The 16,595-nt window shown below is 30.8% G+C and overlaps 2 protein-coding genes and 1 long non-coding RNA gene across 3 annotated transcripts; 1 reads left to right on the plus strand and 2 right to left on the minus strand.

The window, feature by feature from the left end:
* Positions 1–925: 925 nt before the first annotated feature.
* LOC134707771 (CDGSH iron-sulfur domain-containing protein 3, mitochondrial-like) lies at positions 926–8,373 on the minus strand. Its single transcript, XM_063567811.1, has 3 exons — positions 8,207–8,373; positions 5,668–5,844; positions 926–1,269 (listed from the first exon to the last, which is right to left on the minus strand). The coding sequence occupies exons 1-3, from the start codon at positions 8,282–8,284 to the stop codon at positions 1,069–1,071; spliced, it is 456 nt and encodes a 151-aa protein (XP_063423881.1). The 5' UTR covers positions 8,285–8,373; the 3' UTR covers positions 926–1,068.
* Positions 2,398–4,750, minus strand: LOC134707772 (uncharacterized). Its single transcript, XR_010105763.1, has 3 exons — positions 4,255–4,750; positions 3,435–3,503; positions 2,398–2,661 (listed from the first exon to the last, which is right to left on the minus strand). It is a non-coding gene; the product is annotated as an uncharacterized LOC134707772 (long non-coding RNA).
* Positions 8,374–8,431: 58 nt separating the features above from the next.
* On the plus strand, positions 8,432–16,451 carry LOC134707770 (sperm-associated antigen 6). The gene is made up of 9 exons (XM_063567810.1): positions 8,432–8,603; positions 10,240–10,502; positions 11,016–11,199; positions 11,697–11,902; positions 12,646–12,819; positions 13,390–13,542; positions 13,886–14,077; positions 14,645–14,907; positions 15,425–16,451. Exons 1-9 carry the CDS (start codon positions 8,579–8,581, stop codon positions 15,486–15,488), a joined length of 1,524 nt encoding a protein of 507 aa, XP_063423880.1. The 5' UTR covers positions 8,432–8,578; the 3' UTR covers positions 15,489–16,451.
* The last annotated feature ends 144 nt before the right edge of the window (positions 16,452–16,595 follow it).

Below are 16,595 nucleotides of genomic sequence, written 5' to 3' on the forward strand. Positions count from 1 at the left end.
CTACATCCTGTAAATACTTAGACACTTTAGACAGATAACCTATTCTTTATAAGCACATCTCTTTGATATACTATTAATAAGAAGATATGATATAAGTGGTGCCAATGAAACATCTCCTCATCCAAGTCCCAATGTGAAAAGTAAACAATTAAAGGTCAAAGCACAGCCTTCAATGCCTTATGGGTCCCTTGCTCACACCAAACAGCAAACTATAATGGGCCCTTAAATGACTAGTGTTAAACCATTCAAACAGGAAAAACAATCTTTATCTTTAGAGTGGCCATGGATGTCTTTTCTAATGAAATTATAATATCCACTTTGGTGATTCTATTGTATTGAAGATTTATCAGGCGTTGGTTTCCCATAATTGTAATGGATTTATCAACAAGTGAAAAGTACATGTAGTATTCACTCATTCTAAGATTATCAAGTTATTGAGGCTTATATACAACTTAATAAGTATAAGACACATGATTTTATAGCATCTGATGAAATCAGAAATATTTTATCCCGCCTTACATTTATTACTTTTTCAACAATTTCAACACAACTCCTACTAATACCCCTGCTCCTTAGAAAGGTTTTATACTGTTAAACCACCATTTATCCATCCTTTTGTGTGCCTGTCTATTGGAAGCACACATTTTTTAGCAGCTTATAAGTCAAACCTTCTTGATATATATTGCTAAATAGTCAACAACATAATAAGAGATAAATGGCTGACTGACCACCATGTTCTTAAAATGAAAACATTAAGGTAATTTCAAATTAAAACTACTAGAACTTTAATGAAAACAAAGTTCTATATTGAATGTCTGTTCCATTTTAAACCAGAAATATTCATTGGTTCTGCCATCTTTGGTAGCCAAGCTTAATGATCCAGTCCTTCTGAACTTGCCACCATGTACAACAAATATTCAAGAAATGTTTTTATTTATAATTTTAATCTTTGAAATTAAATACATAATCTGTTCTTTTTGGCCTAGACAACCCTGACATTTACAAAAAAAATCGGTAATAAATGCAATGCACAACAAATGTATACAAATTTTCCTATAATTTCATTAATCAGCTGTATGTCATTTTCTTCTGGACTTCCTCACTTAAATGACTTCCATCACAGAATGGTCTGTTATTTGTTTGTTTACACATACAAAGCCAATACTTCTTACTTTCTGTCACTTCAAAGCGGGTTGGTTTAAAGTTGACAACTTTTGCTCTTGGGTTTGTCATTCTTAGGATTTCTTTATGGGATCCATCACAGAATGGCTGGAATAGAAATAATTATCTGTTAGGATACAGTACTCAAGATGAAAATATGCATACACACATTTGGTCCGAGACCACAATTATTTCGTTGTGCATTTCTTTGAGAACATAAATAAAAATTTCAAAAAATCCCCCCTTTGCTTTCTCAATGAAATTTTTACAGTGTGTAGTACTACTTTTGGGACAAATTATAGAAAAATTCATTGGCTCTAACTCAAAATATGGACAAATTTTAGGGCGTCTTGAAATCTTTTGACAGCTTCCGAAGTGCTTATAATTTTAAACCTTTTTCAGCTGGACCATATCCCTACTTTCCTTACATTTCGGGTCCTAAATTTTTTTACATTGTAATTTACCCCCCACCACCACCACCCTTCTTGCAATTTTAGACATTTAACATGGAGAAATAAGTTTGGAAGGGGTATAAAAATTAATGGCAAGTAACCCATTGTCTCAACACTAGGGACTATATTCCTGTATAAAGAAAATCAACGACAATTGTGGTCTCGGACCTAATTTAATATAAAAATAAAGAGATGTGGTGGGATTGCCAATGAGCATGATAAAGCAAAATCTATCCACCAATTTTCAAATGAAGTGGATTTAAGCAATTATAGGCAACCCTATGGCCTGTTCATTAAATTATTCAGGAAAACACAATTTTTAATATCAACTTTTAGAGCTGATTTCCTACTGTATGTAGAGTGAGACTTTGTTATGGTTGCTTTCTTTCTTGGTATATTGTACAATTGTAGTAAGGATAATAAGAATAACATTCAATCAAATTTAGATATGATATTTTTACATGCAGATTTAACTATGTCTATCTATATTGTTTGCATATGGCTCAATATCTTTAATTGTTTTCCCATAGGCGATAATGGTAACGTTTTTTCCTGTAGCTCAGTCCATATCGTAAACTTGGATATGTATGATAGCTCGTTTCGAAGCTGTGACATTTTCACATATGTGGTTAAATTTTCGGGGTACGAAGTGAGATTACTTTTTCCGTAAATTAGCAAACCCCGAACATCCTTTTGTGATGCGGCTCCTTGTGGTAAAATATCCCCTTTTTAACACAATAAGTTCTTTGAAAATTTAATACTTTGAACACATTCAATAGCTCCATAGTTTTTACACATTTATTCTATGTTCCTCTACTTTCCTAATCACCACAAATAATTAAGTTCAGTCATTTGTTAAAAATAGAAACATGTCCAATATCACTACACAGAGATTTTTTCTTTACACATGACTTTTGAGTTCCTCATTTCAAGGCGCATTAGGGATGTTGTCCCATATTGCAATCCATAGTTCTGATTTTTCCAAATATTTTTATGTGATCTTCATCGGTATGACATTCTGAATAAATCTGTGTATTTTTGTCCATTTCTGAAAAAAAATAAAGTTGTTTCAGCACTATAAGGCAATGACACTTTTATCGCTATATTTATTTATTTTGAATACAAAGTGTATGCATAATTAATTTCTTACAGTATACCTTCACTAGTCAAAAGAAGGACAAAACATCTGAATGTAACCTTAACATGCTTAAATTACAACACACAGACCCTGTTAAAGCATTCAATAAAATTTTCTGGTGCCTAAAAGTGCATTTTGACAGAGAAATTATGCAAAAATGAAGATTTCATAAAAAAAAACACCAAAATACTTAATTATTCCAGCTAGTGGAAACCTGGTATTTTATACTGTAGAAACCACTATAAACTACTGTAAAAGTCATTTGAATCATATAATTAGAGTGCAATGAAGTGCAAATTTTCAAAACTTGTTCTTTCACATAATTGTATTTGAGAAAAAATGTTTTTTACATGTATTTCAGTGAAAATCTTTTATCAGTGAGATATCGGCATGAGGTTTTAAAGGAAACGTTGTGACATCACACGTAATATGGCGTCATTAAATAACGACATATCAAAATAATGCTAATTATAGTTTGCAGTGTTACATGAGGAACAGTTGCCGCAAGGTTTAACTAGAAATATGGAGTCGAAAAGATCAGTAACCAAGCATTTTCATTTAATGCCAAGACCATAGCAACAGTTTTCATATCAGTATATTTTTAACATACCGACTGTAATTTGAATTGCATAAATACCATAAATAAACAATTTAGAGCTTGCCAAATAAAACAAAATGCTTACCAGTTATTCAGGACCTTGTAAAACCTCTAGTTTGTCATCTCAGGTTAAAAAGTAATGATATGTCTGGAACTGAAATAAGACAAAAAAATTACTCAGGCTGTGTTATTATTTGGTTTAAATACATAAGTATTATTGAGAGAGCAAAAATCAAATTCTTGAACGTTTTATCGCAAAGAAAGAAAAATGCTTCTCCCTTGTGGCTTATCAACCTTCATTTAAATCTTTTATATTAGAAGCAACGAGTGGTAGCTAACTAGCTTAATAGTTGAAAAGGTGCAGCAATGTTGTTTTCGAAAGGTTTGTTGACCCTCCCCCTTTTTCACTGAGAAAAGACAATATCTTGTGATTTGCTAGTGTGCATTACAAATAATAATATATGATTTCTTTAATACATGTACATGTTTGTCTGTTTATTAACTGCATATGATATCTACTGACTGACCATGGGTCAAATTATTGGATAAAAGCACATGATGATGATGTATTTCACTTTACTCGTATGGAGTGTGTTATCTCCCTTGATTATCAGTTATTCCTGTAAACCGGAGTGATAATTACATAACAAAGACTGTATTGTGTCATGTTTACTTACAGATAAAAATATTATGTTAGTTCATGCCTTTTTCAATTCATAAACAAATTCCTTTCGGATCTCTCGGGGGTGTAAACAAAGTTTGAATTGTGCCTAAAAAAAGTGTTCAGCCCCGTGCCTGCAATGTTTTCTAAAAGCGAAAATTTCATTGAGTATCTGCTGGTATTTATCTATAATGGTTATCTGAAATCATCTGGGATATCTAGGTATAAATAAAAAAATACTTACCATCATTTTCACAATTTTCCCGGGTGTACAAGGTGAAATCATCCATAGATCACTCTGGAAACTTCTGATTTATCTTTTTGTAAATTGGCTCAATATCTTTAATTGTTTTCCCATAGGCGATAATGGTAACGTTTTTTCCTGTAGCTCAGTCCATATCGTAAACTTGGATATGTATGATAGCTCGTTTCGAAGCTGTGACATTTTCACATATGTGGTTAAATTTTCGGGGTACGAAGTGAGATTACTTTTTCCGTAAATTAGCAAACCCCGAACATCCTTTTGTGATGCGGCTCCTTGTGGTAAAATATCCCCTTTTTAACACAATAAGTTCTTTGAAAATTTAATACTTTGAACACATTCAATAGCTCCATAGTTTTTACACATTTATTCTATGTTCCTCTACTTTCCTAATCACCACAAATAATTAAGTTCAGTCATTTGTTAAAAATAGAAACATGTCCAATATCACTACACAGAGATTTTTTCTTTACACATGACTTTTAAATTTGAGTTCCTCATTTCAAGGCGCATTAGGGATGTTGTCCCATATGTCTATCCTAATTAAGATGCCTAAGCTAACGTTTATACAAACAAAGCAAGCAAGTCAACCAAAGTCTTACTCCACAAGCATTTGGAAATTTGCTCTAACACAAAATACTTGTTTGATTGTGTGTTTTAAGTTTGATGTCCAACTCCTGTGGCTGCTGGACAGTTATGAAACTCTGCTAGGAGTGTAAAACTAATCAAAATAAAATAAATGAACATAAAACAAATAATGAATTTTAAACAACAAATATTAACCAAAGTGCCTTTTTTGTTGTACATGTAATAATAAATTAATCACCTTTAAACACATGCAAGATGTTGTAAGAGTGAAATTTATTTCATGTTTGACAATCGTGCATTTTTTTTCTCAATAACAATTATATGTTTTTGTCTCTTTATTTGATTCATCAATTGATTATATAATATTCAGAATTATTTTTCACAAAAAAAAGAATTCAATTAATTAAATCTACCACCAAAATGTCTTCAAAATTAAATATAATTTTCTGTATGTTTGCTTATACATGTACCAGAGACATATAATACATGTCTCTGCTTATACTCTAGGGGAGGTAACTCTATATTTTTTTGCATTTTGTAGTGTAATTTAATTTTGATGTTTTGTGGTAAATCTAAGTAGTGTTACTGTAGTTGTTTGAAGTGATGTGGAGTTCTGTGTTAAAAAAAACCTACATGATCTGACACATCTCATTGACAGAAATATCTTAACCTCTCACAGGTCTCAGGATAACTCAAACCACAAGTCATGGACAGTAACAATTCAGAAATATGTTAACAACTCACCTGAGATTTACTCCAGCCACAAGTCATGTACAGTTACAATTCAGAAACATCTTGACCACTCACCTGAGATTTACTCCAGCCACAAGTACACCATGAATATTTCTTCCCAGCTTCTAATTCAATGGGAAATGGCTTTTTATCATAAATAGCACCTTTCTTGGGTGGATTATCATATTCTCCATATTTGGGAGTTTCAGGATGTTGGTCTGTATTTTTACTGTTGCATCTTCGTTGGGATACCTGTCAATTAAAGAATTTAAAAAAATCATATATTATCCAAAAATGCAGCATTCATTTATTTATAAAATGCTTAAAGTTGTTCTTTTTTTTCAGATTAAATTTATAACTGATAACCAATATCATTCAGAAAGTGAAAAGAAAATAATATCGTTTATTTGAAAAAATCAAGTACATGTAACTCTAAAAGTTTATTTTGTTAAGTATTTGTCATATATGTGTATCATGTATATATAACCTCACACTTTATTTTTCTTTGATATCACTAATTGGCAAAACAGAGAATAATTTTGAATATTTAAATTTCAAAAATATATACAGTATATTATTAGTTACATAGTGTGCTAGTGACCTAATACAGTATATATGTGGTCAGTAAATTCCATATGGGTGAGAGCAAAAATAAAAATAATAAAAATAAAAAGCCTACCTACCTACCTACCCACTGTCTCTACCTTTGGGTAGGGTTTAATTGGGCAAACCAAAATATTTTTAAGTGGGGCCCTATTTTATTTTATTTTTTCTGTGACGCCTTCCTATGACATATTACTTGAACTAGTTTATACACCTTATCACTATTTTTCTGCCATTACTTGACATCACAAAAGTTCAATAATATTTTGACGTCAATCCGTTATAATAGCAAATACCTGACTCCACAATGGAAAAATGATTGTTGTATGAAGTCAAAATTTCTTGCAGGACAGATCCTCTGGTCAAGCAGTATAGTTTTCCAAATACATTGTAGTAATAAATTGTATTCAAGCTGTCAAACAATCCATATAATAAGGCCAACTAAATTTAAGTAGATTTTCATCTAGATTTTTTTTTTAATGGGGAGGGTGGGAGGATTTTATAATTTTTATTTCATATGAAACCCTGTTTGTGATGTGTTCTTCATGAATGCAAGTGTAATAATAATTAAGCTTATATCACATTCAAAGATGCATGAATAAGGAATACTACATAATTTTTCATATTCTTAAATAAATGTCTGGCAACCACAGTTCTATCCTACCGTAGTCTAAGATCGTTCATCTTGTCAGTTCGTTAGGTATTTGTGTTTGAACTTAACACACGGGGAAACTCTGCATTGATGTCACTACGGTACTTCTGGCGTAGAAAAACAGTGCAAAATACGTTTTTTCTGCACTTTTGAATAAAAAAAACATTTCTAAAGGTAAGTTTTCATTGTTGTTCTCAATTATTGCCAAAAAATGCCAATTTTCTAATGCCCGTTTCAATCCCAACTTTCGAATATTTAAAAACATTCTAGAACTTCACAAAATCCCATTTACGGCCTACATTGCTTTGTGTACATTCCATTCAGCGTCATCAATCTTGTGGCAGGCAATACAGGTCAAGCAAATCGTATTTTTAGGAATTTAAAAATGACATGCTCCTTACCTCTTTCTCAATTTTCCCCGCGAAAAAAACCCAACCAAAATGAAAGGAAAACTATATGAAAAAACGATGTCCATGCCATAATTTTAAACAGGCATATAGAGTTGGTTGATGAGAAACAATTTACATTTATTTTTCATAGAATTTTCTTTTTATTCATTATAAAAAGATCGATATTCTGACCATCATGACTGTAGGTAAATATTCATACAAAATTCCCTTGATGTCAAAAGGGATGGCAAAAAAAGAGTTTTCCTGTTGAATAGAACCCAGAACTATTGCAAACTATTTTGAAGCAATATCCCAGAAAGAAATAACGTAATTGCCGTAGACTGAAAAATCCCCTAATTGACAGTAGAGCAATTTGATTGGATATAACGAATTGACATCACGTGATTTTGACGCCTTTGAAATTTTAATATAAACAAACAAGGTCAGAAGGTTCCGTATGGGACATCATCTTACATTTAGTTACTGACAAACAATTACGAGTTATCAAGCTTGCCAATGCATGGTTATAAAAAATTAAAGCTAAGTCTACAGAAAAAATAAGAAAAAAATAGCCTTAGTATAACGACTTATCATTACACCTGGATACATAATGTAATATTAATGCCGCTTTAGAAAACCATTATTTTAGTAAAAGTGTATCCTGGATCTTTGAATAAACTGGTAAACATTACCTTTATTAGTGTTACACGATCAATATAAGATACAATGAAAAACTGAGACGACATATACATGTAAATTGTGAGAAAATGACACAGGGCGAACGAGAACCGGGGCCGTACTATTTCAGGGTGCGAATTAGTATTGGCCAAATTGACCCACATTCAATATTCCATCAACCTAAGAATATTCTATGAACACTTAAGTTGCCATCGAAAATTAATGAGTGTGTACAATTTGTATCTGTTCATATAATTGCAATATGCTTTAAGTTTAAAAAGAACGAATATACCTGCGTAATAGCAAACAAGTTGTTAAACGATCTGCCAGGGCGAAAGCGACTGAGCGCAGACATCTTGATGTACTGCATAAAATATGTATTCAAAATAAAAGAAAATCATTATACAGAGTTAAAATAAAATATCGAGAGGTAATTTTTAAATCATATTGTATTTCTTTTTGTATATAATTTCTAATTCATAAAATTCATTTATTATTGTTCAACCAAATATGTTGGTTGTATTTACTGCGCAACTGTTTTGTTGCCATACATCCTTGACAACATACAAAGTAATCAAGGGAAACAGCCTTGCTAACACCAAAACACACTAACAGGTTATCCAGATTGGAGTAAAGTTAATAAGTGAAAACAACCAAAGACAATATGAGTCAAAGACAAGTGTTGCAAGGTAATTTTTTGTAAATAGTTTGTTTCATTATGTTTTTTTTGTTGAAGTCAATGAAGAAAATCGAAATACTTTTATCAGCAGCCATCATTTTTAATTTGAATGAATACAGTTCATTTGCAGGATAAAATAAAGGTGATAGGCTCAAATAAGGTAATGTCCACCCTAATGATAAATGCAGTCAAGTGTGCAAATTTGATGCACCTGTATCATCAGATGTACATGAACATTAATTTTTAGACATCATCCTATATGACAGATATTTTTCATTATAAAAAAGTAAAATAACAAAATATTGAACAAAAGGATTATTTAAAACATAAAGTCCCTTATCAAATGGCGTAACCAATAGAGGAAGCAAGTTAACTCGTACCAACGGAAACTCGTACCATGTTAACTCGTACCAAAAAAGTTAAATCGTACCACTGCAAACTCGTACCATCAAAAATATATTAAAAATTACGAATATTTTATGTTATTTTTTAGTTACACTTAATAAAATTAATGTTGAATTACTTGAATTTTATACTGGATTTTATAGACAAAAATACGAATGTTTTTCTAAAAAGCTTTATTTTTAAGCTGAACTTTCAAAGTAGTTATAATCCAGAAGAAAGAAAAAACATTACTTTAACTCACTCACAGTACCTTAAGTTGAATGTCTATATCCAAATTATCCAAATTAAATTAATTAACGCTGTAATCCATGATCTCAAATTGAATGCTTTTTTTACAATTGTTGAAAGCCATGTGCTTTTTGGCGGGAAAATGCGGGAACAGGAAACGGTTACATTTCATTGTAACTTGTTATTTATAAAAAGTAAGAATTTCATTTTGGAAATCATTTTGATTATTTTGATTAACTGCTAGGATTTATTCATGAAAAATTAATTTGGAATGATTAAAAATTAAATTCAATAATAATCAGTAAAAGTTTAAAAAAGTCAAAGGAGACAACAAAGCAAATCTGCCACGGTATTTTCTATCCAATAGACAGGGAACATTAGCTGCAAATTGGTCAATGTACTTTCAAATTATATACATTTTACAGACTTGCGAGGTATTAAGTGAAAGTTAATTACATACATCATTAAACACCATGTAAATGCATTTAAATAAGTTGGTACGAGTTAGCAGTGGTACGAGTTTGCATTGGTACGAGTTTTTGTAAAGTGGTACGAGTTGACGTTGGTACGAGTTTACAATGGTACGGGATAACTGTAATTCCCAATAGATGATACACATCAAACAAATGGAATACAACTGTGTTGCCACATGCATTTCCTTGTCACCATGAAGCCTTTGGTAGAAAATTGTGAATTTAACAGGCTTTTATAGCTAGCTATAATTCCAACAATTTCACGACAATGTGTGAACAAAACAAACAGACATAATAGGTTAAAATGTAAAAAAATAGGGTATGACACTGATAATTTAATAATTTAAACATAAATTTACGGTGGGAATTTTGAAACAAATGTCTGACCTTTGGCAAGATATTTCATTAAAAGCTAATAGGAATATTCATAGGGCCTATGTTGTTCAGGGTACCAATTGCAAGCTGTTAAATATAACCTGGTTATTTACTATTTAAAGTCTTACAAAATGACATACATGTATCTTTGAATTGTAATTTCAGTGTTTGAGCAGTATCAGAAAGCAAGAACTCAGTTTGTACAGACTGTTGCTGAACTTGCAAGTCGACCACAGAATATTGAGACATTACAAAATGCAGGTGTCATGTCACTTCTGCGACCTCTCTTGTTGGACATTGTACCTACTATCCAACAAACTGCTGCACTGGCCCTAGGTAGACTTGCCAATTACAATGATGACCTTGCAGAAGCAGTAGTCAAAGGAGACATTCTTCCACAGTTGGTCTATTCTCTTGCTGAACAAAATGTAAGTTGTAATTTCAGGGGAGTATCATATGAAATACAAGGAAATATGAAGAGCAATAATTATGTATCATTTTTTGAGTGTGTAAGGGTACAGATTATTTTTTTTTATGATTTACAATTTGTTGTAACATCAATTTTTTTTTATTAGAATTTAAAATTTCACTATGCCAGTGTATGATGCAACTTTTCAATTTTTACAGTTTATTTAGTCGATGATTTAATTGTACTTTTTGGGAGTAACATTCTTCTGTGTCAACTAGTTAAAAAAAATCTTTATACAATATTTTTACAACTGCAATTCTTAAAAGGTAAGATATGTGATTACAATCATTTCATATCCATATGCATTTTTATTGTTAGTATGGCAAAACAAATAATTCAGGAGTGAAAGCTACATGTAAGTGTTATTTGACCAGTTTGTACTTGTAGTTATTCCTGTTATCCAATTTTGTATTATTAAAAAAAGGCAATCATGATTTTAAAATAAATCTTTAATTTGTTTATTTTTTTGCAGAGATTTTACAAGAAAGCAGCTGCATTTGTATTAAGAGCTGTAGCCAAACATTCTCCACAGCTAGCTCAATCTGTGGTAGATTCAGGAGCATTGGATGCCTTAGTTATTTGTCTAGAAGAGTTTGATCCTGGTGTGAAAGAGGCTGCAGCCTGGGCATTAGGCTATATTGCAAGACATAATGCTGGTAGGTTACATACACATAAAATATATATATCATTTCGATTCATTTGGTTCTATTTATGCATTTATTTTAGTAGCATTAACTCACAACAGACAATGACATTTAAATTAGTACAACCCTGAAACCGTATTTATTATCAATTTACGAATACATGTACCATCATATTTGAATTAATTATGTATTATATTAATGCTATTAAAAACTTAAGTGAATATCACAAGAAATTAGTGTTGGTTAAAAAATACATTTATCTTACTCTTTAAAAAGGAAACTATCTGTACCAATTAATTGCCATGTCCATAAAATCTTTGATAAATGAGTATTTGGTGGTATTGTATCCATGCAATAACATATGGTATCTGCTCATTAAATGTGAATAACTTCTATTATCCAGGCTATCTTTCCTTCATATCAATGTTAACATGTATAATTATGTATAGGGAAAAGATGCAATATAATGTTTTTTTAAACAGTATAAAATAATATTGTAATTATTTCAGAACTTGCCCAGGCAGTAGTTGATGCTGGTGCTGTTCCTCTATTGGTTCTATGTATACAAGAACCTGAGCTTTCTCTGAAAAGAATTGCTGCTTCAGCTCTCAGTGACATTTGTAAACACTCTCCAGAGCTGGCTCAAACTGTAGTGGATGCTGGAGCTATTGCACATCTGGCTCAAATGATTCTGAACCCTGATGCTAAACTCAAGGTATGATTTTTAAATAGAATTTTTAATTCAAGGTTTAATTGAAAAAAAAATGGCCTTAATTGACTTATGCTGATTTCAACGTAATTCAAATTTGATTTGCATTAACTAATTCGAATTAGTTTAATTCGCATTTGAAACTTTTACGTTCTAACATCAATTCTAATTTGAACTACAATGCGCATCAAATTCGCTTTACTGTCCAAATGACGTTAACTTTTAATTTGTATTAACAAAATGTATTTCTAATTCGAATTAGGTGATTCGAATCAATTCGTATTAAAAAAGAAGAGTGTGTGAACACGATTAGCGAATTCCATTTGCATTCAATTCAAATTTAATTCAAATTAAATATCTGTGTGAACAAGGCATTAATAAAAGTGTGGGTTGACTTTCAGAAAAGCATTGCTCTGACATGTGTAAAAATCTGAGATGAATAATAACCAAAAGAGAAAGAAGGAAAGGTGCCATTGGACATTCTTAACAATTGGGATATATTTGAATTTGTTTGATATTTTTCAAGATATTTCATACATAAAGATATATATCTATTTAAAACAAATTATTTGTTTATACGCGTATATAGTAAAGAAATATAGCCTTTTTTATTGTACATTATATGATGGCATTTTCTAATGTTTACTTTTTTTATTGTACATTATATGATGGCATTTTCTAATGTTTACTTTTTTTATTGTACATTATATGATGGCATTTTCTTATGTTAACTTTTTTTTATTTAACAGAGACAAGTATTCTCAGCTCTAAGTCAGATATCTAAACACTCAGTAGACTTAGCTGAAATGGTTGTAGAGGCAGAAATCTTCCCAGCGGTACTGACATGTCTGAAAGATCCTGATGAATATGTTAAGAAAAATGTTGCAACACTGATTAGAGAAATTGCTAAACACACACCAGAGGTGAGTACAAACAATATTTTATGTACAAATTGAAGCATGAATTAATTAATTCAGGACTATGAGTGTAAAGAAGTATAATATAGAATTCAATTAATATAATATAAAGGCAAATTAAATGATAACCCCATGTAGGGTTTGTGTCTATGAAACAGCAAGCAAACTACACTATTGAACTATGTAAGACATAATGGTTGACTAAGTCTTCAATAATGATTTCCACACCAAGTATCAAAATGAATCCAGACAAATTGTTAATAAATCAAACACTAATAGCTGATGATTTTCTGCCATCAACATAAAATTTTTAAATATAAAAAAAAAAGGAGAAGAAAAATTAAATCACTAAAATATGTACACTATATCCTCTGAGGATATCTGTAAAGTCAGATTCCTTGTGGCTGAATTAAACTGACTTGTTAATTTATTACTCAAACCTGTTAATTGTCTTCTCAAGAGTAAATTCTCTGAATTATCTCCCTTTATTTATTTATGTGTTTATTACATAGCTTGCCCAGTTGATCTCTAGAGTGAATTCTCCAAATTATCTCCCTTTAATTTTTTTTTTCATAGCTTGCCCAGTTGATTGTGAATGCTGGAGGAGTTGCAGCCGTTGTTGATTATGTTGGAGAATCTAAAGGAAATGTTCGATTACCAGGAATTATGATGTTAGGTTACGTAGCAGCACATTCAGAAAATCTAGCCAGAGCCGTTATTGTTTCAAAGGTATGTCTTGAGTATTTTAATAAAAATCTAAAATTATATTAACGGTGGTACTAAACACTATAACTTAAAAATTTTGGCTTGTTTAATTTTCTTCAAATAATGATAAGAGTTGTCTCCCTGTTGTGTTATGTACCATCTTCTTCAAGAATTCTTCAAGAATAAAATATTTTTTTTGAACGTTTTGGGATTTCATGAAAAAATATATTTTTTATCATGCTACAAGTTGCAAAAAAAACAAGTCAATAAAGTCTGATTCAATTTGAGTTTAAAGCAAAGATGATTAGTAGTATTAGTGGGCTTTGAATATTCTAACCCAACTTTACCTTTAACATTCTTATTTTAGGGAGTAACACAGCTAGCTATAGCACTATCAGAGGAACCAGAGGACCATATACAGGCTGCAGCAGCGTGGGCCTTAGGACAGATTGGACGACACACACCTGAACATGCTAAGGCAGTAGCACATGCTAATGTATTACCTAAATTATTACAATGTTATTTAAGAGCAGATGCATCAGAAGATCTACAGACAAAGGTAATTATTTTTCACTTCAAAATGTGGAACATGAATTGTTATTTTTCCCAAATATTAGGAGTTATTTATTTATCAAAGTCTGTATTATAAACAAACCGATTTTATGTATGGTTTGAAATGTTTGTTTTCATTTATAATTTTTTTAAGTTCTCACATTTTTTACAATATATTATATAAATATCAAATCTTAAGAAATATTCAGAAAAAAAACTTCAAATAATTGGAATATTCTAACTGAAAACCTCTTTTATGTATACGTGTATTAAATTATGACAGAAAAAAAGAAAGTTCTGGTCAACAAAAAATAAGGTTAAAACTTGAAAGCAGTAAATAAAGGCAACAGTAGTATACCGCTGTTCAAAACTCATAAATCCATGGACAAAAACCAAAATCGGGGCAACAAACCAGTAAACAATGAATTTCGGATTTTTTCCATTAATTTCAGCAGCTTCCTGTAAGGGTATACATTCTTTTTATGTTTATGGTCTTTGCGTTAAATAACAGACAGATTATCATCACTCATCAATGATTTTAAGTTTCATAAAATTCTCTTTTTTGTCATTGTAGAGCAAAAAAGCACTGAAAAATATTCTCCAAAAATGTGTACATTTACCAGCACTGGAACCATTACTACACGATGCTCCTCCAAATATACTGAAACATGTTGTCGGACAGTTTAGTAAAGTATTACCACATGATTCTAAAGCTAGGAAATTATTTGTCACAAGTGGAGGACTTAAGAAAGTACAAGAAATTAAAGCTGAACCAGGATCGGCACTGGCTGAATATGTTAACACAATCAATAACTGTTATCCAGAAGAAATTGTCAAGTAAGTAATGATCATGTTAATACATTCAATTGTTGCATCCAGAATAACTTGATAAATAAGTACATGTAATATGTTCACTTCATTGAAGTTTAACAAAAGTCAAAGCATAGAAACAGGTTTTTTGATAGTTTTCTTAATACTGAAGCAACAGTGAGATCAACAACATGGTGTTAGGCCTCATACATGTAGTTTCAAGATATTCAATTTAGTTTTCAACATTCAAAAGGTCAGGAATAAATATAACTGAATCCTTGAAAAGAAAATTTGTGACAAAACAAAATACATAAAAAAATCATTATAATAAAAATTTAGTGGAGTGAATTCACTAGGAAAAACAGGGCCTGTAATAGAAAAAGCTGTATCTCACCATTAGCAAGATGAAAAAAAATACCTGTATGATATTTAGGCTTATAATTAATTAGTATAAAAAAAAAATTAAGTAATACAATTCTACCTCAAATGCCATTTTATTTTTATTATTATTAAGATTCCTAATTATTTGCTTTTGACTTTTCAGATATTACTCCCCAGGATATTCTGAAAGTCTTTTGGACAGAGTGGACCAGTATCAGCCACACTAATAAGCACACAGACATCAAATAACATTATTTTCATCATTTCATATATTCATTATCATCCTGTGTATGTATACAATTGACCAAAGCAAGGAAAGACAAACTATCTATGTACTGAAGAAATGTTTAAATTGTTGCTTAAATGTGTAGTGTTTATAATTGTTGAACAAGTTAAGGCGACTCAAATGATATTAAAAGAAAAAGCTGCGAAAGAAGTTTATCATTAGAAAATCAGATAATTTAAAAAAAAAAGTGAAAAAGGACATACATTATTATCCCTTTAGTTATAAAGACCAAGGAGGTTATACCTTGTAAAGACATACAAAAACAGAAAAGCATTTTTTTAAATATGTCTTAGAAAATAGGGAATTGTACTCAATGGATGGGGAGGGAAAAGGGATATAATTTTTAAAGTTATTTGTTAGAAGGGCATATAGAATTGAAGGAAACTGCTCACTGCATTTTTTTCGGTACCATAAATGCAGAATCAAGCTGGAGCTGGTTTTAAATTAAATAGTTGCTATCGTTTGATAATTGATGAAAAAGAGCAAAGTTATAACAAGATACTGACATGCTACAATCATTGCCAATGGCTACAGAAACATTGTCAACTAGAAATGTTATATAATGTTTTATTAACGTAATGCATTTGTAAATTGCCAATGCATTTGAATTAAGTCTCTGACAGAAAATAAGAACCAATCTTATCCAAGCAATTGACTCCATTTTAAAAAGAAAACATCAAGTTTGCTTTATGATAGTACTGAATTCAACAAACAAACAAAATGAGACTTGATGGAATCATGTTTTTATAACTTTTTATATTGTTCTTATGTTGTTTGGAGAAGTTGATTATTTATTTATTGTAAGTACTATCAGCAAACAAAGCATCTGTTATTTGTTGAATATTTTATATTATACTTGGAAGAAAAACTATGATTAAATTAAAATTACAAATTTTTAGACTAAGATTAGTTGTATTTATTTATCTAGCAAAAGATAGCCAGAAGGGTAAAGTGATACTAACAGTTACTATGCCCCACCTACAATAGTAAAGGGGGCATTATGTTTTCTGGTCTGTGGGTGTGTTAGATCCTCTGTCCGCCTGTCCCC

The sequence above is a fragment of the Mytilus trossulus genome, chromosome 2 (genome assembly GCF_036588685.1).
Source record: "Mytilus trossulus isolate FHL-02 chromosome 2, PNRI_Mtr1.1.1.hap1, whole genome shotgun sequence".
In the NCBI taxonomy this organism is placed as follows: domain Eukaryota; kingdom Metazoa; phylum Mollusca; class Bivalvia; order Mytilida; family Mytilidae; genus Mytilus; species Mytilus trossulus.

What these genes read in the sequence shown, in the direction of transcription:
- LOC134707771 (XM_063567811.1), bottom strand. Translation starts at nt 8,284, where the DNA reads ATGCAGTACATCAAGATGTCTGCGCTCAGTCGCTTTCGCCCTGGCAGA. An exon ending in ACTTGTTTGCTATTACGCAG is followed by an intron (nt 5,845 to 8,206) that starts GTATATTCGTTC and finishes TTTAATTGACAG; the next exon opens with GTATCCCAACGAAGATGCAA. An exon ending in GTGGCTGGAGTAAATCTCAG is followed by an intron (nt 1,270 to 5,667) that starts GTGAGTGGTCAA and finishes TTTCTATTCCAG; the next exon opens with CCATTCTGTGATGGATCCCA.
- LOC134707770 (XM_063567810.1), top strand. Translation starts at nt 8,579, where the DNA reads ATGAGTCAAAGACAAGTGTTGCAAG. An exon ending in TCAAAGACAAGTGTTGCAAG is followed by an intron (nt 8,604 to 10,239) that starts GTAATTTTTTGT and finishes TTGTAATTTCAG; the next exon opens with TGTTTGAGCAGTATCAGAAA. An exon ending in CAGAAGATCTACAGACAAAG is followed by an intron (nt 14,078 to 14,644) that starts GTAATTATTTTT and finishes TTGTCATTGTAG; the next exon opens with AGCAAAAAAGCACTGAAAAA.